This window comes from Pungitius pungitius, chromosome 21, assembly GCF_949316345.1.
Source record: "Pungitius pungitius chromosome 21, fPunPun2.1, whole genome shotgun sequence".
NCBI classification, from domain to species: domain Eukaryota; kingdom Metazoa; phylum Chordata; class Actinopteri; order Perciformes; family Gasterosteidae; genus Pungitius; species Pungitius pungitius.
Genome location: NC_084920.1, coordinates 9837166 through 9859488, shown reverse-complemented (window position 1 = coordinate 9859488; position 22323 = coordinate 9837166). Strand labels below are relative to the sequence as shown.

The 22323-nt window shown below is 43.4% G+C and overlaps 1 protein-coding gene across 4 annotated transcripts in view; it reads right to left on the bottom strand.

Annotated features, from left to right (window-relative positions):
- The window catches only part of ryr2a (ryanodine receptor 2a (cardiac)), a 119653-nt gene extending 97555 nt beyond the window's left edge, over positions 1 to 22098 (bottom strand). For all 4 annotated transcript variants that reach the window (XM_037462837.2, XM_037462841.2, XM_037462839.2 and 1 more), the window contains exon 1: positions 21960 to 22098. In XM_037462837.2, coding sequence (XP_037318734.2) covers positions 21960 to 22007 — 48 coding nt within the window. In that variant the 5' untranslated portion in view covers positions 22008 to 22098. The remainder of the gene's footprint in view (positions 1 to 21959) is intronic.
- Between the last annotated feature and the right edge of the window lie 225 nt (positions 22099 to 22323).

The following is a 22323-nucleotide window of genomic DNA, read 5'->3' as shown; positions in this document are numbered from 1 at the left end:
ACAAGGACTGACTTTGAGTTGACTGTATAATTACTGATACACTACGCGACAGAGGACAGTTAGCTCACACACTCCAGTATGGGGAGAAGGACACACTTTGCTGGCCATTGGCTCACATGAACGGTATTTTTTGATTCATTTGTTATCCAATGAAGCATTCACCTCAGCACCAATTCATTCCAGAGAACCACAGGAATGCCACTTTGTAGTCTGGAATACCCACGGATGAATGAAAAGAGCGTATACAGCACCTCCATGAGGCCTCTTGGCCAACAACGGACTCTGGGTGCCAAATCAAGTCAGATTCTATGGCAGGGGTCTCAAACTCATTTCAAGTTCGGGACGAACCGGCGGTCCGACCGGCGAACGGTACGGCCAGCGAGGGGGTGGCGCGGAGTCTCTGTTGTCTTTGAGAAAAGGAATACTCTCTTGATTAATTCCCTCAGTAAACATTCTAATCTTGAGTTTATGGTCTCAATCTCTAGTTTCAAGTTCTTCCAAACAGGGTAACCCACATTCACTGGCTGCAGAAAAAAAGACATGGCACCGAGATGGCAACTGCCAAATCATCAAAGTCAAGGCTTCATCACAGCAGTCGTGCAAACCAATGGGTGACATCACCATGACAGATAAGATGGGGGAGGAACCAGCAGCGAGTCATTGAAATAGCATTACCTTCATTATTTCATTGGTTAGGAATCTAAACAAAGTGCACAGACTTGGGGGAAATGGCCACGAAGTCTCACACAGTCTCTCCCAAGGGGGCAATTGTAGGGAATTGTCTGCAGCCGTGTTTCTCTCAGGCTGCAGCCTGACAACGTTGGCGAATAGCAGGGATTGGCAGGGCCTCTGGCCACAGAACCATACAAGCAGAAAGCATTTTGATTATAGTATACAGCAGGAAAATATTAAAGGCAATACGGTACAATTGTAGTTGTCATAAGATGAATATGGAATTCATCAGTCACTGCGGTTCTGCTTAATTATCTAGATGTGTGGGCTGAGGGAATACCATCACACGCACAGAGCCATGTGAGGTAAGTGAGAAGCTGCCATGGTGTCTTAATGACTTTTACAGTGTGCAACAAATGCAGACCCACGTACCTGTATTCACTCAATGCACTGAGAGGAAGCTTCGATACTAATAATGCCTTCAAGACATTTATGATGGATGATACACACACACACACACACACACACACACACACACTGTTCCCCTAATGAAGATGTCTGGTGTCTCTCTATCAGCGGCAGTTTGCATTCCAGCCTTCCATGGAGAGAGTGAGAGAAGAAGTAGAGAGAGGGAAGGATGGAAGAATTATGGCGCTACATCTGAGGCACATGTGGTCATTGCGATTTGACCCAAGCTTTACACTGCAGAACGGTAATAACATGGTTACAACACTGTGAATTCAATCAAATTTATAGGGTACTAAAGGGAATGTCAAAACCCAAGGGAGGGGGAATATAATTGGGGAATTCCACCCTCCAACATTATGTGATGTTGCTTAATAATATATGTATGTTTATTATACATTATATTAAGAATATATCTACCTTAATTACCTCATTGTTAACCGATAATGCCACCATATTACAATTTTTTCCAAACATTGCACTGACATTCCTCTCCAGAAACCATGCCTTTATTGTGGCGGAGTTGTTTGTTTGGTCCCTATGGACCTGACAACCGTGTTGTCCGGAGCCTGGTGCTCCTGGTAGGGTAACCCTTGGCAAAATGGTCTCACGTGTGAGGCCAGACTAAGAATGGTTCAAAATAATCTATAAAAACGTGGAAGAGGAAAGGAGCTACCCGGCCCGTAGGAAACCCAGGGTCCCGATTTGGAGCCAGACCCAGATGGAGGCCTCTATAATATTGCATGACAGTCTGGGACAGTGCTTAAGGAGTGGCAGACCGGGGTGGTGGTACCTCTCTTCAAAAGGGGGGACCGGAGAGTGTGTGCCGATTACAGAGGTATCACACTACTCTGCCTCCCTGGTAAAGTCTACTCCATGAAGCTGGAAAGGAGGGTTCGGTTGATAGTGGAACCATCGAATGAAGAGGAACAATGAAGTTTTGGTCCTGGTCATGGAACGAGGGACCAGCTCTATACTCCTTCAGCCTTGTCACCAATCCTGTTCATGGACAGGGTATCAAGGTGTCGTCGGAGAGAAGGTTTATAGTTTTGTGGGGCTGCAGATCTCATGGCTGCTTTTTGCAGATGATGTGGTCCTGATAGCATCTTCGGTCTGGGACCTCCAACTCTCGCCTGACCGTGACCCCGACTTTGGTTCCAGCTCCACGACCCCGACCCCTGATTCTAGTTCCAGCTCCCCAACTCTGCCAGTTCCTGCACTCCGACCACTGGGATCCGTCCCTTGAGGGGGGGGTGGTCACCGTGTGAGTTTTATTTTGCAGCTTCGTTTGTAACTAGGATTCAAAAACAAATCATTCATAATCCCTAAACATCACCCGTTAAATCCAATTGCATTTTCCACATAGATTACATTATATTAGTTTCTATAACAGCAGGGTTTACGTACATTTGTGTATTTCCACTGTTTGTTATAACCTTAAACCGCAAAGCGCCCTCTGCATCCCCGCTTTCCTCAATAAAACATTCCAGGTAACAAAAAGACATTGCACAGGAGGAATGGACTACATCACTGCAACATGTGAAAAGTTGAGCATGTAGAAATCCCCAAAACACCATCGGGAAGTGGACATATGAAAAGGGAAAAGATTTGGGGTTCGTGAATGAGGTTAAGATACAAAGGATTGACTCACTGGGGTAACAAAATAAAAGAAAATGAAAAAATGTCTTCCCTTTCTCAGGAAAAAGACTCTTGAGCTGCACTACCCTCCTCCCACACACACAGAAATAGACATAAATTAGCGTGTCTTCGATAGTCTACAGTCATAATATCACACACACACACAACTGTGTGCGCGAGCAAAAACACAAAAATGTGCACCTACACACATAAAAACGCAATGGAGTGCATGGTCAGTGCTCATCAGGGCTGCACTCATAAAGCAGCACAGAGTTGAATACAGTCTTACACAACAGCTTATTCAACAGTAGCAGTGAGTTGAAACATTAAGGGTCGGAGGCAAGGGGGAGAGAGAGAGAGAGAGGGAGAGAGAGAGAGAGAGAGAGAGAGAGAGAGAGAGAGAGGGGAGAAAGCTGCCATAGAGAACTGTTTTGAGTCCAAAGGTGGACAAACTGGCTTACTAAAGAAATACATAATCCTCTGACATAAAAGGGGCGGATTAAGAGAGAGAGAGATACATATTGGCAAAGTAAAAAACACATCTCTAATCCCCTGAGCCCACCGGTGCAATTGCGGCAAAACCGCATTTCAGAGCGAATCTAGATGAGTCCATAGACTGCACATACTCATGTCAACCTCAACAATTGGTTTGTCTCCAGTTAAGTCTCCAGCTGGGGGATTCCTCCATTTTGTTTGCATGAATGTAAAATACCATATTTGGAACGGAGACGTGAAGGGGAGACTGCATCCCTCTCTGACCTGTCAATCACAGTAAGCCCACCCCAAAGTGTACCCTGTTTTAGGGCTGGGCAGTATAGCGATTGAAACGGTATACCAGTATAATGGTTGCGAGCGAGTTGCGAGCCAGTTGGCCAGCAGCATCGAACAGCTGTTCGGATAGCTGGCGGCCCTTTTTGGGGGTCAATGAATTAATGTGTTTACGTCACTACCGGGATACCGTCAGAATCTTTCTAAATAACGTTATATGGATTTTTGGCCATACCGCCCAGCCCTACCCTGTTATATTTGTTTTTAAATATAGCTTAGCTCAAAGGCTGGAAAGAGGCAACAAACAGTTAGCCCAGTTCTGTCTGACGGGGTGAAAAACCCACCTGCCTACTTAACATGCTGCTTCTGGTACCAAATTTAGTTATGAATCTATTTGCTCCTATTTCTAGTCATAAATGAATGTGTTATGCCCCCTCCCCAAACAACTGAATGTAAAATCTGGTTAATCCTCAGCCATATTGCTCCTTTTCTGTCTGGAATATGATGTAAAATCAATGTGTTGAGGTAATATGGTTCTATCCAACATTATTTAGCTGCCACAGACCCCCCAAAAGACGTTTTACCACAGTAAAACTGTAGCGCGTTTGCTACATTTGCTGCTGCACTGAATGTGCCCGATCAGCCTGCTGTTCTGTGTGTCGGTGTGTAGTGTGGTGCTTGTGTGAGTTGTAGTCCACTGTTAAAACCATCAGGGATTTGGAAGACACACACACACACACACACACACACACTGACAGTCGGCAGGTCAGCGGAGGAGGGTTTAAAAAGCTTGGCACACAGGGAGTAGAGAGAGAGAGAGAGAGAGAGAGAGAGAGAGAGAGAGAGAAAGTGGAGGAGGGGAGCGCGTCAATGATGTAATCTGAGAAAAGCAGAAGGGAAGAGGAACACAGAGAGGGAGACACTTCACTCTCATCACAAACTGATGTAGTCTGAGTAAATACTGATAATCCATATAGTATTAGTAATTATTTGCATTCTGCATTAGATTACTGTTCTGTATTTACAGAAAAGGAAGTAGGTCCATTTTGAATCCGGCTGATGATATTACCATATTTCCATATCAGTCATATTTACTGTAACGATAATCTCTCTTTAACACCTCTCCTCAGATTATTCCCCCTCAGAGTAATTTCCTCATGTTGCCGAATAATAACACAAACCAAACCGCAGACCATGTTGTGATGGCATCTCACACCAGCTGTGACGTGAGCGTCTGCTGACCGCATCTCGCACGGTGCAGATGGACAGAAGGCACCTGGCAAAGAACTCCAAACACTTTACCATGACCACACACACACACACACACACACAGACTGCCTGTCTTTCAAAATCTTAAAACAAAGACCATAACGGAGTCTTTTCCCACCTGACAGGCTTAATTACCAAATCTCAACCACATTAAACAATCTTCAACACGAATTTGACTGACAGCATTATAATTATCACTCAAGTTCTACAGATATAATATCATTACGGGAAATCATTTTGGCTACGATAATCTTGTAGTTATAATCTGATATTCTGATAGTCCTAATGAGCTCTGATTGCAGTTGTCGGGTCAGTTTGGTTCCGCTGGGCTTCTAAGTCAGCGGTCCAACCATTTATTTCAGGAGGCCTCCATCCACATCAGAGGAAACCACAGGATCAAAGGATATGTGATTTAAAGAAATATACATCCACGTGCTGATAATGAACTGTTTCCAACATGGTAAGCAAACATTGTGAGTGATAAATACTTTTCACAAGTCATCTAGTAACAATGAGCACAGTGGTGGTGTAAACACTGTGGTGTGCTGTAGTGAAGTGTAAATATGCACATCTATAAAAGGATCTGCTATTCCTAAAGAGTCCACTCCGGCCCGCGTGACATAGAAATGGACATATGTGGCCCCCTACCTAAAATGACCCCTGGTTTAACATAAACAACCTGAGCAATCTAGTCATATTGCTATATGTTAAGTAGTATACAGCAGTCAAAAGAGCAAAAAAATAATTGAGCTCTTAACGCACACATAGTTAACTGGTTACATTATACCTGAGTTCAGGTGTCCCAATCGCTACCAGAAGGGAACACTTTCTGTGACCTTTCCATTGGGGACTCCAACAAAGAAGTTAAGTGTGTTGGATGTTTCAGCCTGAGGTCAGGGACAAGGACAAAGTTGTTCAGAGCGAAGTGAAATAAGTTTCATTATGTTCTCATTATTCACCTATTGGCACATTGTGTGCTTGTGGCCATAAAAGGAAGCGTGTGGAGAAGCAAAAGCACTTGGTCCTATTTGGTCTCATTGTTAATATGTTATGTTGGAGCTGCAAGTGTGTTATAACCGAGGAGCACAAAACCAGCACGGGCTAATGGCTCCAGTACAGACTGCTGATGTAGGAGCTAGGCATGTGGCATACACACAATGCATCCAGTTTAGCTCTAGAAATCCTACACATTCTACAAATTAGATCCAAACCAAATATGGGGAGTTATTTTAAAAGTGATTCTGTTTTCTTAAGTCACTTTAGATAAAGCAGCTATATAAATGTATTATCAAAAAATTGTTCTTCCTCTTTTTATTACATTCCTGTGTGTTTCTGGGTTTTATCAAAAATTCATAAATTCTTCAGAAAGATGTGTTTTTCTTTGGTTTTGACACATTTGGAGATAAAGGCCTCATCCCACTCACTTGATTTCCCGATTTCCTGAACAAACACCCTTCTGCATGTTCTGACACAATCCCATCCAGCTGGCCCCAGGATGACCACGCTAACTCACAATTGCCAACAGGATTTGTAGGACTTTGACTTTGACCACACAACTGCTGCCAACATTTATGTGACGGCAATAACCCGCACACACACACACAAACACACACCGGATGTAATCCCCATCCCAAACGTCTCTGTAATTACAACAAACGAGCAGCAATGCCTTCCTCACACTAAGCCAGACTACAAGAAGCACATTGATATTGGGAGAGAGTGATGGGGAGGGGTCAACGAAGGAGGTTGGGCAGCTATGCAAACCATGTCTTCATGTGGGATTATAATACGGGTAGATGAAATGATTGGTAGAGAGTGAGGTTCGGGGTGTACATTATTTAATGATAAGTTAGTTTTACATTTTAATTTTTAGCTTGGTGGTAAGTTTAATTTAACCTCACAGAAGTCATTATGTGTTATGGAAAACCCCAAATGCTATAGGAGTCCACATCAATACTTGATGATACTTGATGGTGTATTACATTTGCAATGTTAAGCAGGTATAATGCACTGGCATAGTAACATTTTCCAGCACTAAACTATTCAATATTTAAATCTGAAGAGTAGATTGCCATGAACCCACTAACTTCTGTAAGATCAACTTTGTAGTTCATTTTGAAGCTGCCTTGCATACCATCTCGTGCCTTCACCTTGAAGACAGAACAAACTCTAATAGTTCAGTCTAGAAAGCGCAAAAAACATAGTAAGTGGCCCTTGAGCTAGGAATATGCGGGCACTTTGAAATACAAATCTGGAAGCCGATTGGATGAAACATCTGTCAATCAAACATCTACATTGCCTCTAGCTGCAAGCTACTCACAGGAGGCTGAGTGCAAGAGGGATTTCAGTATGTTTTATGCATTGAGAATCCACCATACTGGAGACCATACAATTTACTAAATGAACATCATGCTGTATTGAAGAAGAGATGAATCTAGAGACCATAAATTCATGTTTTCAATGTTCACTGTGGGAATAAATCAAGTGAAAAGTAGAGTCATTTTTTCATAGACTTCTATTGAACCAGAGGAATCGCCCCCGTGCTGGTCAGGAGAGAGAATGCATTTTGAGACACTTCTGCGGGCGTGTCTCATCAAGCTGTCAGGCTACATATCGCTTTGCATAAGTACCAACTTAAAAAAAACACACTTCTAAAGCTCTCATTTTAGATACACTTTCTGCCTCTTTCACCTAGCACTCACATATCATCCTGCCAGAGCTAGTGGGAGGACAAAAATCACTCTCAAACATGAGGCATACGACCGGATGACAGAGCCGAGAAAGTTGGTGTATATTATAGACCAGCCCTTAAACTGCTACAGGCCTAGACTTCTGGGGGACTTCTTAGGACACACTGATCTCCTCACTCTCCTTCTATAAGAAATCACATCTCATTAATGTGCATCACTAACTCTGGATCTTCTCTCTTGAGTTTTTGTGATTGCTCGCATCACAGGTTTCCATGGATCATGGTGGACCCTGTTACTGCTTCCTGCCATGGGCCTGCTGACATCTGCTGCTGCTATCACTACCATTAATATTAATCACATTACTATTACTGTCTTCATAAACCAAGATTACCAACTTTGCTTATTTCCTGAAGTACTTCCCTCCCCACAGGGTTCTGTGAATGATGCACATGTTACATGATGGTTACATCTGATGGTGGTTCCATCTGATGGTGGTTTTATCTGATGGTGGTTACATCTGATGGTGGTTACATCTGATGGTGGTTACATCTGATGGTGGTTACATCTGAATATTGGTTTTATCTGATGGTGTTTTTATATGATGGCGGTTACTTCGGAGGGTGGTTACATCTGATGGTGGTTACATCTGATGGAGGTTACATCTGATGGTGGTTTTATCTGATGGTGTTTTTATATGATGGCGGTTACTTCGGAGGGTGGTTGTCCCTGCAGTAGTCCTGCCTTACACCTGGCTTACTACTCTAAATATTTTAATAGTTTCCTGCATAGGAAATGAACGTATTTGTCTTTTACGCTGTTCATTATGTACACATGACATCCATTGCATTCTGTGAGAAGGATCCCTTTAAAACAAATTGAATTGGAGATGTAGTTAATTGATGTCAATGATTTAGTTTCACTCTAGCTATTAAGCAGACATGCCTCTACACCGATTGGCCATGCACCCACTAACCTCTCTCTCTTTTTTCTCTTTTCATCACACCGTCCCATCCATCTATATCTCTCACAGATTTAGGATACAGACTAAAACCATAATCCCAAACACACATACAGTCAATTCTACACAGAAAGAGGGCAATGAAACGTTAATAACCATGAGGAGCGTCTGCAGAGGAAGTCACTGAGCTCACACAAAAAGTCTCTACTCTGCTCGGATCTGGATGCACAAATACGGCTTGTGTGCTGCTGTTGTACTGCTCATAGTCACTACAGTAGGGAGATGCAACTCTAGACTCATAATAGTGACATGGTCCAAAAGTTAATCATAACTACAAAAGGTATATTGACGAATCAACACCTTATATATCCCAAATTATACATTTGGGTAAGCGTATACCTCTTTCTCATGGTTTAAAGTGGAATTGTATTCACACACACCCCTTTTGTTGTGTAGCTGTTGGCAACCTGCCACAATTATCACCACATTTCCAAGGCCAACTGGGTAGACCTTGCAAATAAGCTGACCCAGCAAGAGCTGTGTACGTGTGTGTGTGTGTGTGTGTGTGTGTGTGTGTGTGTGTGTTTGTGGTGAGGAGTCTGTTAGCTTCAGCAGTTACAACAGTTAAAATTCAGCATTAATTTGAATACATCAGTGGCATCACATACAGTTTATGAATCTTCATCATGTGCATGCATATATGGCCGTGGAACTCGCCTCCAGGTAACTACAGCAATGATATCCACCAGCTCGTTTTGTCCGAGGGATCATGTCATGCATCTTCCTCCCTGCTCTACAGAGGCTCATCTAACGTATCACTGACTCTGCACATGCACGGATGCTGCAGAGTGTACTTTGCACTGAATGTATCGAGACAAAGGGTTAACAAGGGGGAAGTGTTGTATTTGAAAATAGTAAATCAAAACAGGAGGTGAGCTAACCAAATGGACACTAAAATAATAGGGACAGCCTTCTATTGAACAAGGAGCTAAATTAACGGCGGATAATTGAGTGTTACAGCTCTAAAATGAAATACATACAGTCAAACAATAATACAGTCATTCAGTCATACGGTAGAGCAGCATCAGACTCAAGGTCAGCCTGGATCAATTTGTTGATAGTAACAGGTCACTGTCACTGAACGTTACAATACCTGACCATTCATCATCCAGCGGCTGTGCTGAGTCAGCAATCAATTGTACAGCAAAAAAAGACAGCAGAACGATCAACCTTCATTTATGGAAGAATCGCAAATGCTCAAGTTCAGACAAAGTAGCAGAATAATTATTAGACACGTTAGTGAAAACAACGTTGTTTACAAAGAAATTCATTAATACAAACATTTTAAAATCAAATGCATTTCAGGTCCACAGAGCGGGACAGAATCAGACCAGAGATTTTGTTCTTTTCCTGGTGCCACGACACTGAGAATAAATGGAAGCTCATGACTTTTTTTTGACTAGCTAGTGAATGATGGTTGTAATTTTTGATTAGCTTATTTTTTTAATGAATGAATCATTCAATTTACTCTGACATTCTCAGTTAATTACCATCTCATTTACCAGAGAGGCGGGAGAAGTGGCAGTGACGGATGCTCTAAATGCATCCTAGAAGAGAAAAAGCGCAGTTCAGTGTTGGCATTTGCCTGAGATCATTGAATTGAATTGAATTTTCCCCTGTTATAATGGTTGGGGAAACACTGGTGATGCTGCATACATATTGTGGAAAAGCAGAGGGAGGGGCCTGGAGGCGGATCCCCAAGCTCTGGTTGGGGGAGGTGATGAAGGGGGTATATTACCCAGTGCAGGTGCTGCAGCCACTCTCCTCTGCCCGAACCCCAACAGGACGGAAGGATCCGTTTGGCCCGTGGAGTACGCCGACCGGAGTCACGGTCCCAGAGCGAAGGAACCCCTTTGTGTTGGAAGTTGGCCTGAGCGCCCTTAAACTGACCTTTTTATTAAGATGACCCATTTGGATAAGTGATTACTGTCTCTGAGCATCCTATTTATCCCTGAATCTGGCTTGCCACAATGTATTCATGATTTCATTAGCAAGGCTGTTCATTTAAGACCATGTGAGTGTTACTTGATAACAGCATGGATTCCTGAAACCTACCCCACGCCAATACAATATGCACCACCTGACCAAAACCAAACCACTGAATTTACGTATCTCACCAACACACTCATCACATCCCCTTTCTGTTGTGTGCATTTGTTTCACAAAGGGAATTGTGTGGAGGGGCACTTTATTTGGCAAGGGACAAACAGACCTTGTAATGCTAAGAGATGATCCCAGTGGTGAGGAAAACGCTCTGATATATCCCCATCTAGTTTATTTGAAAAGGTCCATTTCCCCTGTCCGCTGTTTGTTCTGAGCTCATATATGGGACACCTCACTTGAAGTGAAGTTTAACTTTGCAAAGTTTGCCGGTGTCTTTGAGAGTCTGGAGCACGCCTCTGGGACCAGAGGGAAGTACAGCACTGCAGCAACGACCTGTCGGTGTGTGTGTTGCTTCGGTGCCATCGGTAGCTCTCCTGGAAATAGACCAGCATGCAACCCGCACATCAGCCGTGATGTATGAGATGCCGCACAGGGCCCGTTGTTCAGACTCGTTGCATGCGCGCTCCACCTCGCAGACACAGGCCCGTGCACACCTGCTCCGCTCAGCGTATGTAGGTTGCTGCGACAACTGCTAGGGAAACGGAGCAATATTTCACGTATGGAGCAGGCTACTATGCAAAAGATTACCATTTATGATTATTTGGATCCTGGTTTCATTTCACCGTGGCTAGTATCTTCAACTAAACCAAATAAACAAAAGAATAAACATATTGAAATGTAATTCGTCACATGGTGAGGATGTAAAAGACAACTTTTCCGGAAATCATTTTAGTTTTAAAACGGTATAGACTTGAACTCTCGCTGCTGATAGTAAACCGCAGAACGTACAATTTCTGGAGTAATTTAGGATAATAATCCCAATAGGATATTTTAGAACCCTTGTAGCCAAGACTAACGCTTCGAACGGTGGAAAGCATTCATATATTTGTGCATAATGAGGACACAATATTCCTGTTGGAACTCTTGGGTGGAACGCTTAATGGACGTCTGAACCGAATCACAACAATCCATGCAACTGGGAAAAATACGTAAGACCATGGTCAATAAAAATAGGAGGAAGAATCCTTTGGGACGGTTCTCTGGGATCCTGAATGTGCTTGGCATGATGTGTTTAAGGGCACTGTGTAAAGAATTCTTTGACGGTATCACGTTAAATGCAAAATGTGGCCTGCAAAAAAGGGTGTTGCTACATGGAGGAGACTAGGGGACAGGAATGGAGAATGAGTAGCTGCTCCGACAACAAAAGGAGTCACCGCGTTTGTGTTTATGGTTTGGCATCATTTACTATCTGCAGCGAGAGAAAAGAAATGTGAGCCACTTTCCAATTTTATGTCACGGAGCCTCGTCTCATCTGCCCTGCGCTCTCATCTCATCTCATTTCAGTTTTCCTCCCTCCTCTCCCCACTTCTCCTTTCTTCCCGTCTCTTCTGCACTAGAACATTCCGCTACGATCAATCAGATTACATAAGAGCACTGCGGTGGGAAGCAGCAAGGAAGGAGCAAAGCAGAGAAACGAGGGCTACGGCGGCATCTCACTTTCCCTCTTTTACACCGTTATCCCTTTCACACACACACACACACACACACACACAGCCGATCCTTTCTGTGTGTCCAAACTGCAGTGAGGGTCGCACAAAAGGTGGTATAACTTTAACTGGAAGGAATTTGTCATCTTTATAAAAAAGATAGGCGAGATGAGTTTTCCTCCAGAGCACAGAAAGACAATAAAATATCTGGAGGGTTGCTGGAGCTTTTGCTGCATACCAATGACTCAACAGATGTCACTCCATGACACCTGGCTATCGCATCACCTGAATCCATGCATCCATGTCCAAGCTCATTCTATCCTACCAGACATTTGATATATGTCAGGCCGTCAGGTTCAGCAAGTCGTTTGCGCCAGTCCACGCTGAATGTTGTGGACCGGGGGGTGCGGGTGCTAGCGGTCAACGGGGGGGGTGCTAGCGGTTTTCTTTGCAGCGGCAGTCTGATCTTTTTCCGTTGTAATCGCCCCGCTCGACTTCAAGGTCTAACCTTTATTATTGTTCGATCTGAAACAGCACGGCCAGTGACGGGTCGTGCAGCAATATTGTTGTTCGGGTGGAAATCGGGAGAATTTCGGGAGAAAGGTCGGTCCGGGAGATTTCCGGGAGGGGCTTTGAAATTCGGGAGTCTCCCGCAAATATCGGGAGGGTTGACATGTCTGGTCATCGCAGCCCTGGACCATCAGCAGCACAAACTCGTTTTGCCGACCGCAGCAGAGTGGGATAGACTGCAGAGGCTCGAGACCCTTCTAGAGCCATGCAGGGAAATCAGTCTGTAACTTATCAAATAACATTGATTTGATTATTTTCTGGAATGAATTAAACCAAGTCAAATATCAATAACATGTATTTCTGTAAAAAATAATAATGATGATAATTATGTATCTGTGTCCTGTTATTTATCTTTGGTATGCATTTCAGAAAGCAAAAATGGTTAGGATTAAGGCAAATAGTGATTAATCCTGATTAATCCACTGAAAATTCTGATTAATTTGATTAAAATTTTTAATCATTTAACAGCCCTAATTAGCATACAATCTCTTGATTCATGACCAATAAATGAGTTTTGTGAGATCAAAGGGACCTTTCACCTTCTTTTCACGCGGACAATTGCGCCAAATTTGAAGAAATCCCCGACCAAACGTTTCAGAGATATTGCGGTTCTCCGAATGAAGGCAGGAACGTACAGAATCACCACATTAAGGCAGCTCCTCAGTAGGTATTCTGAGTCAACGTGGCAGAGTGGACCACCAAGACCACTTGAAATGAGCAGATGGGCTCTGAAATGAGTTGGCTGTGGGGGTTGCAGTGAGAAGGCAACAAGACAGAAGGAGAGCAACGGCGGATCAAACATAAAGCCAGAGCTAGGCTCATGAGATATCTCACCAAGTCGCCACCATGTCAGCATTCTGCGCTCAAATCCCAACAGAGATAGCTAGTCGTTGGGGAGGAAATGGAACCAGGCATGTCTGAAGAAAAACAAGGTGAGAATTATTTTAGGAAGCAGGATTTCTGGTACCCGTAAAAATGGCTGAACTGATGACTCGGCTGTTTACGACCATTTGTTCTTTCCTTTGTGTCAGTGCTGACTAATAGAGGGAAACCTTTTGTCCCCTGCTGAACCTCGGCCTCCTGTCTCTCTCTCTCTCTCTCTCTTTTCGTCCTTTGAACCTCGTTAAAAGGTCACCTTCAAAAGATGCTTCACTTTTAAAGCACACAACAGGACTCTAACTGGGGCAGCCCCGCCGCCCCTCACCCTCTGGGCCTGCAATGCGCTGAGCTATTCTACACTACACTGTGTGCATCAGTAAATGATGTGTGCATGAAGTAGGGTCCCAACGTTATTCATAAAAGGTTTTATATTTTAATTATATTGATAATATATTGGTTTTATAGTATATATATATAGTAAATTGGTATTTTGCCGTGTTTTAGTGCTCCCAAAAGCATTTTTAAGATTCCAATGGACCCAGAGGAGAACAACCAATCAGAGCAGAGGAGTCTCTAACTGTCAATCACTGGTGGTGAACTCCAAGGAGATGGTCAAACTCATGGATTGGTCCGGGCAGTGCTGATGAAATGTAGAGAAACTCATTTATACGTCGAACTGCTCTGGAGATGAAACAACACAGCTGATGAGGCGCGTTGGTTCTGAAGAATCTATTTCACATTCCAGACCGGAGGAAGCGACGCAATTGTTCAGGAAACAAGGTGAACATACCCGTTCATGGCACGCTACACACCAATCATTCACACGGATTCCTATCCAAAATGATTTTTTCTTTTAGCTTCGGCATTCCATAAATGAAAAAACAACTTCCTCAGAAGCATTGATTCCATTTCCATTTCAAACAGTATTTAGCTGAACTTTTGCATATTTCCCTAAACTGGTTTGCAGAGAATACTCTCGGCTGAAGGTTAGTGTTTAGACAGTAGAAGAAAAATAGGAAAATAAATTAGGTAAACTTGGTAACTTAGTCTACAATCTGGTCCAAAAAGAAATAAAGAGAGGTATTTAGGACTATTTCAATTAGAAGGGTGTGAATTGTTCTTTGGTCTCAGCCAGCATTGCTCATATTTCGTGTTGCCCAGAGACAGAGAAAACATTAACACACATCCATCAGAACTCAATTGGCAAAGCTAATTTCATATTTCAGTTATGGTGTCAACATTTTTTTGACTTAAAAGCAACAAAAACCGTAACCACCAAAAGCTGTTTCGTGAAATTGATACGTTTTATCAAACTTGTTGGAATCCCTTTGTTTATGTGCACAAAACCCCCTGAATGGTTTCTAAGGTGTCGCAATCACTTCACACATGTGAACTGCCAAACATTAATACAGCACTGGAGTACCACACAAAAGGCTGTTAACCTGCCAGCATGACGGCACAGTAATAGCCACACACACACACACACACACACACACTCAGGCCACACACTGGCTCTAAATCACAGCAGCGCATTAACCAATAAGTTCCGCAACATTAATTATGAATCCACTAATCAGTCCCACCTCTCCTTTTTCATTATTCAGCAGTGGCTTACAACGTTTAATTGATCCAGACCTCAAAGAAGCACAGCCGACCACTCTGGTGCTTGTTTTGTTCTGGTGCGCAATTGTGTGTGTATTTGTGTGGAAGAAGACGAAGAAAGCCACAATGCGAGGAAGAAGCCTTCCTGTTTCAACAGTTCCTCCATGTTCACCTTGAAGAAGTGTACTGTAAATGTAAATCGTGTCATATCTGCCGCTCGCATGCTTCAAACACAACTACAGCTTTCATTCATAGCGACCCCCACTTCACCTGCATCGCCACCACACTCTCCTCTTAAACAGGTTGTAATAGCGAACATATGTGGTTCTGCAGAGAGAAGCCAAGGCTGAAAGTGTATTAGAACCTGCACCCTCTGTACTGTCCAACTGAATGAATCTACTTCTCTCTTAATTTATTCCCTCAGTAAACATTATAAACATGACTTTATTGTATCAATCTCTAGTTTCAAGTCTTCTACAATACAGCATGGTTTTTCATTTAGTAAATAATGGTCCATTTAGAGTCAAATAGTCCATGAAGCAGTGGAAGCTTTAGGGCGAGGGACTGCAGCTAACAGAGCTGTAGTCACAGAGCGACGTCACTCCAGCACACGGTAACTTCATGTGTTGTTCACCAGGTGCTAAATACGGCAAGTTATCCAAGATGGTGGCTGAACTCGAGGATTCATAACAGCGCGACACAAACCAATGGGTGACATCACCACGACGAGATACACTTCTTATTCTTCTTAAGCAACCACAAGGCATTAACAACATATAGATCATTTTGATATTAAATACATTTGACTACATCTGAGGAAGAGCGCATGACCACAAACGGCCAAAGACCTGAATTACTGCTTTTACAAAAGTGATTTCAGAGCTGGTGTCTATTTGATGCCTTTGCAAAGAGCCTTCATAACGGACAGCTCACATCCAACACCTTGTGTTGAAGGCTTTAAACCACACACAACAAAGAGTTGTGAATGAATGTTTAACACCTAAGCATTGCACTGATTACTGTGTAATTAACTCATTAATTGGGAACATATGCATAACACTATTTAAGACCAAAAATTAAAAACGTCTCTGATGACGGAAGCTGCAGCAAATGTTATGTAATGAGGAGTTTTTGGGCACTGTTAGTTTGTTCGTGGCGCGTTGTGACGACCACCTTACTCAAGCCAACAGGGGGACATTGATTTGAGTCCACTCATTCGATGTGATCCACGTCAGAGCCAAGCGACTGTTGCACATCGCCCTGTCAGCCCTGATCACACACTGTATGGGGTGAGTGCTGTGGCTGATAGATGGTGCGGGACTTGTGTGGTTGGGAGAGTGCACATAACATTTATGAAAGTAGGAGGCATCTCATTAAACTTTCATAGAGAGAAAATGGATTCATCAGTTTCTCTGTGTGAATGAGCTGTGCGGACCACCAATGGGGGGGTTATTGCTGAAAACCCCGCCCCACACAGGACCACTTCTGCACAGCGGCACTGTACATTGGGCATTGTCGCAACCACCGTGGGTTTGTTTGTGTCTTTTTTTGTGTGTTTTTTTGCAAGTTGCCATATTTGCAATCCAGAGGAATGCAGTGGATACGCTGTGTGCCGTGGTAGTAACTGCTGCCTGTCAATCAACATAAACCTGCCCTAAAGCATGACCCGTCTGTTTGACACTAAATGGACCATCGTTTAATAAAATGAGCATCATGCTGTATTGAAGAAGACATGAAAGTAGACATTGAGAACATAAACTCTATATAGATAGAAGTAGTTATTTTGTCGTAGACTTATATACAGCCGGAGGAGTGGCCCCCTGCTGATGGCTGAAGAGAATCTATGTTTAAAGACTTGCATTGGCTTGTCTTTGCAGACTTGGAGGTTGGCAACTAGTACACATGTAATCTAGTGAAATGTAGTTTTGATGAGAAACTCAATTAAATCTAGTTGTTTAGATGACATGTTTAACAACATAAATGGGCAAAAAGTGATGATTATGAACTTTTTTACATCTTTAAACTAGCTCTAATCAAAAAATACTAATGGCAACTAAAGTTTTAATCCATAGAAATACGATCTTGTATTATCATTAAATTTTCTATTTTTAGAAGGAGGACAAAAGCATGTATTACTACGACAAAGTAAAAGGAGGACATTTACAGCAGATCAGACAGAACTTCTCTTTTCATTTTTTATCTACTATATTTTCCCCAAGTGCATTGTCAGGAAATGTTTTAGACCACAAAGACTTACATACACATACTGTAAGGATGTCCTGCAAAGTAAATAGTTTGTATATTCACTACAAATTAGGATAAAAACACACTGAGTTCTAGAACCTGCAAAGTTGTATTTCTGACAAATTGTACTTATACCCAGTATGGAGTTTCTCATTGGCATACCATAGTTTTTTCATACTGCTAGTGCTAAAAGAGTTAAGGATTGAAAAGTATCTGCTGCTACGTTCACTGATTTCTGTTCTTTTTTTAAAATTGGCTCCCCTCAATTCTTCAGCAACTTTTCATTCATTCTATTCACTTACTGGGTCAGAAGAGTGTTAATAGAAACCTGTTTTTGCTCCACAGGCCGGTCAGCATGTCCTTACACGGGGAATTTAGGACAGTGCTGAAGTGGCAGAATGGGTACAGTAAGTTTTATACGAACACAAACAAGCTAAGTGAGCCTTCCTCACCCTCACACTGCGACCTGCTTCCATCGCAGCAAGCATCACACTGACGGTGGCTGCAGAAACTCGTCAGGTCATCGGGAAACATGGTTTCTTTCATCTGCTCATGGATTATTAAAATACCCGCTTCAGGATACTGAGGTGATGGAGTGACAACATCATGACGGCGTATCATGTTTCTAAAATATGACTCTCAGCAAATTCGTTGGCTTCTTTCTTTTAAACTCCTCTAAAGTTCAATGGCTGGACTAGAGCATATTATGATGATCGCTGTCAAGAGCAAAGAGGAAGTAGCATCTCTTCATACGGCCTCAAAGGGAGACACTACAGAGAAGTTCATTTTACATTATATAAATATACAATTATAGACAAAGTCTTTTCTGTATTTCAGGTTGTGTGATGTTGACACAGTTACTGCAGTTAGCTTCCTGGTTCCAATCAGCAAAACCTCTTCTAATCCTAACCCCCCCACTAAACTTGGAAATTTAACAGATCTGCATTGATCGTGTGTGGGGGCCTGAGGCTTTTAGGGACATTGATGCACGTGCACGCGCGCACACGACAAAATAAAACAGTGTCTTTTCAGCACCGAGTCTCTCGTTATTTGAAGCCAAATGCTTTGACGAAACTTGCTGTCAGAAAACGTATTTTGTAGTTTCATTTGGAGGAAATAGCCTTATTACATTTATACTGATTTTGTCATTGGTGTGACAGATACTGAATGTTGAAATGGAATTTATTTATGGGTCATTTGTGTTGCACGTCTTCAAGGGCTGGTGTTGATGCTCCCTGATTGATTACGAATAGAAGGTTCCTTTAACTGACTTGGGGCTCCCCTGTCGGAATGCTCTGATTGGTCCATTACTACGGCGTGCAGACTTCTGTCAGAGGCCTTAAATGAACACAAACACACGGGCTGTGGCCACGCGGTGTGCTTTGTGCTGAGACATCACCAGTAACCCTGTATTGATCTGCATTCATAGTGCACTTAGCAGGGAGTGCAGAAGGATTAGATGGGGGGGTGAAAGGTAGGGATGGAAAAGGGGGAGAGGAGGCAGGAGGGGGAGGCTGAAGAGGGAGACAAAAAGCCTGCATGTAAATGTACAACTGCTTTTAGAAACTCAGCAATGTTTTATATGAAGCACACGCTTGTCTAAAAGGCAGCGGAGCACTTACTCACTATTGCTTAAAGATATTGTATAAAGTAACGTAAGCAAGTCAAATGAATTTAAAGAGCACTGTTCAAGAGAACAGTGTGAAAGGGGCCAATAAATAACAGACACATAATAGAATACACAATGTAAAATAAAGTTTAAAAGGAGCATGGGTTTTACAAAAGAAGTTTAAAAAGGGAATCTCAGAAGCTCACAATGTTCACACAATCGAATACATTAGACCTGAGAGTGTAAGCGGGTGCATACGGGTGGAGTACATCAGCTACATAGTGGTCATAGTTGATATACAGTAGTTGATTATAGCAGATTAATCTAAATGAATCACATTTATGTACTGTCCATTCAAATAGGAATGATATATACAATAGCAGTAGAACATGACATGTTGCAGTAAACGTGCAGTGCATTAGCATTTGATCATATGATTTGATCATCAGCAACTGCAGCAGTGTACCAGACCAGCAGGGAGTGGGACTTTAGAGGAGTTCATGTGCGGTCGGAGGGAGATCGGCGTACCCATCGAGAGGCATTGCAGATGGAGAGGACATCCTTGGCCCTATACTTCTACGGCCACAGGAAATAGATGCATGACAGAGCTGCTGCCATGTAGCCAGTATCACAACATGGCATGTGGAACTCCAGACTCCCTCACACGCCTACAAACAGGAAGGGACTGAAGCATCTGAAGCATGCACGGTTACACCTGGCCTTCCGTGCCCTCCCTGTGTGGCACCAATCGAAGAGATCGATTGATTTCTGTAACAGGTCCCCCTTTTGTGCTGCCACACTGCACTGTGCCGTCTTGTCATGACACTCATGACAATGGCTACGTCGCTGCCGATGTGGCGTGACTCTGAGGAAGATTCAGTGCGCGCCTGGCACTCGCACCTAACGAAGTAATAAACAAAGCAGACTCCCCCCTTGGCTGCACAGCCTTTGAAGTGACCCCCGCTCTCTCCCCGCTGCAACCTCCTCTTCTGCAGAGTGAAGAAAATGCGCAGGGTCTTTAAACCTGCATTCCCCGTACTGACCAGCAGGGGCGACTCTGGTTGTACAGAATGACTTCTACTACTACTTCTACTACTACTACTACTTGTTTGTTCCCTCAGTAAACATTGTAGATATGAGTTTAGGTTCTCATCCTTCTCCAATGTACATCATGATGATCATTTAGTAAATGATGGTCCATTTAGAGTCAAAAAGTCCATTAAGCACATTAGGATTTAGGGCGGGCTCACTGTGATCGACAGGTGACCTTTGCTGTAAGAGACTAACTACCTCGAAAAAATACAGTCAACAACTGTAACTATATCAAATAAATACAATCTTGACTGAGACTAAGAGTTGGGCTTGATTTTAGAATATACTACTTCATTAGACATTTTGAATTCTCAGCAGCTACCTCCATGACTACGTAGTTAAAGAAAATGTACAGCTCATGCGGTGTGTACAATGTGCCCAATTAGTTGTGAACGATTGAATAACTATTAACAGTACGTTGACATCAATATCACCCAATTTTGGAGTTACTGATTATTTAGCTCAATTTTATGCACTGTTGAATGTTATTGAAGCGCTTGGGACTGATCGTCATGAGGCCTAATGATCGAGAACCCAACGTGCCAGTGAGGGTAATCGTGTTAATGTGCTGACTATTAAGCATTTAGTCCAATCCACAAGCCAACTAGTCATTACGCAATCACTACAGATCTAATGTCATGTCAGTTGGTTTGTTATTAATATTATATGTGTGCAGGCCACGGCCTGCTGGAATGGGGACAGGTGGCCCGTTGAGCAGCAGCCAAAACAGCTGCTGCACTAGTTCTGTTTTTACCCCAAAGTCATGTATCAAAATGTGGATATCGACCGGGAAGCCTTTTTTACCCTCCACGTTGTTCTGTTCATTGGAGTCCAGGTCCTTCAGTGTGTTCCGGGTAAATGGTAAGTGGACTGTGCTATATGTGTACAATGAGACATTAACTCGCCCCGGACACCAGGAAATATACACGTCGGAAAGGCTGGAACCAGCAAAGAGTAACAAAGCAGGAACCTATCAAATGTTTTATTTGAATATAATGCAATGCCATGCCATAATGTATGGTATCGTATTGTAGTATACTGCGAGGTATTGCTACATGCATCGTGATACATATCGTGAGATGCTTGCCGATACCTGATCCTCATTAATCAGATCGTTTTTATTTGACACATTTCAGCAACGACACCAGGTTGCTGAGACTCGACCTAAAGAATGCTGAAAAGGGCTAAACGTGGTCCGTGGAGCTGAGAGGGTGATACTTCTCCGTCTTCATCACATTTAATTGACCACATATGAGATAATGGTTCAGCCAAGCACCCTAATAGCATTGCAGTAGCCTTTCTTTCTCTGGCATGATACTGACACTGGAATTATTATTCTACGATTTCGTTCATTTTTTGCTGGGGGGGGGGGGGGGGGGTTAAGAAAAACTAAAATTCTCAAGGGCAGTTAACACAAGTTTACTCCGTTATAAGAGGAGCATGACATTTGCCCGCGCGCACACGCAGGGCGCCTTGGCATCGCCTGCGCGTGGGAGCTGAAGTGAGGTGAAGCAGATGCAGCAGCACAGACTTCACGCTGCCAGTCTGCACCGCACTGCGCCCCGCTTCCACGCAACGCCGGCGCGTACACGCACAGCCCGCACGCTGCTCAGCTCCCCTTCCCTCTCTCTCCCTCTCTCTCTCTCTCTCTCACGTACAACAATGACACCTTTTCGGTGTCATGGTCAGTCTGTCAGTCATTGTTCTTCCACACATGATGCGGACTCACTGACCAGTGACTCGTGTCTGGAGAAGCAGGAGTCCTGAATGCGGTAAACTCCCAGCCCAAACCGCACGCGCGCGCACGCGCGCACACACATACACACAACCGGAGCAACACGACAACGACTTACGGTTCGCAGGAACTGGATTTCATCCTCGCCTTCTCCTCCTTCAGCCATGGTTCGCTGTCACGCGGAGCCGCTCGAGCTGGATCTGCGTGTGTGGACGACGGGCCGGCTGGGGTGTGCGCGCGTCTTAGTGTACGCGTGCGTTGAGGCAACGCGCACTGAGAGTCGTTTCTCATTGGATGGCGCGCGCTCATCGATGGGGGGGGGGGGGCAAGCTGCACAGGTGTGAGCATGCGTGCGTGCGTCCAGTTACCAAACAAATAAATGGATATAACAATCCGAATCACGCTTATACATACATGGAATATGCAGGTGCAATATGTTTCCACTTTATAAATATATATATACTGACTCATAGTCTGACTGG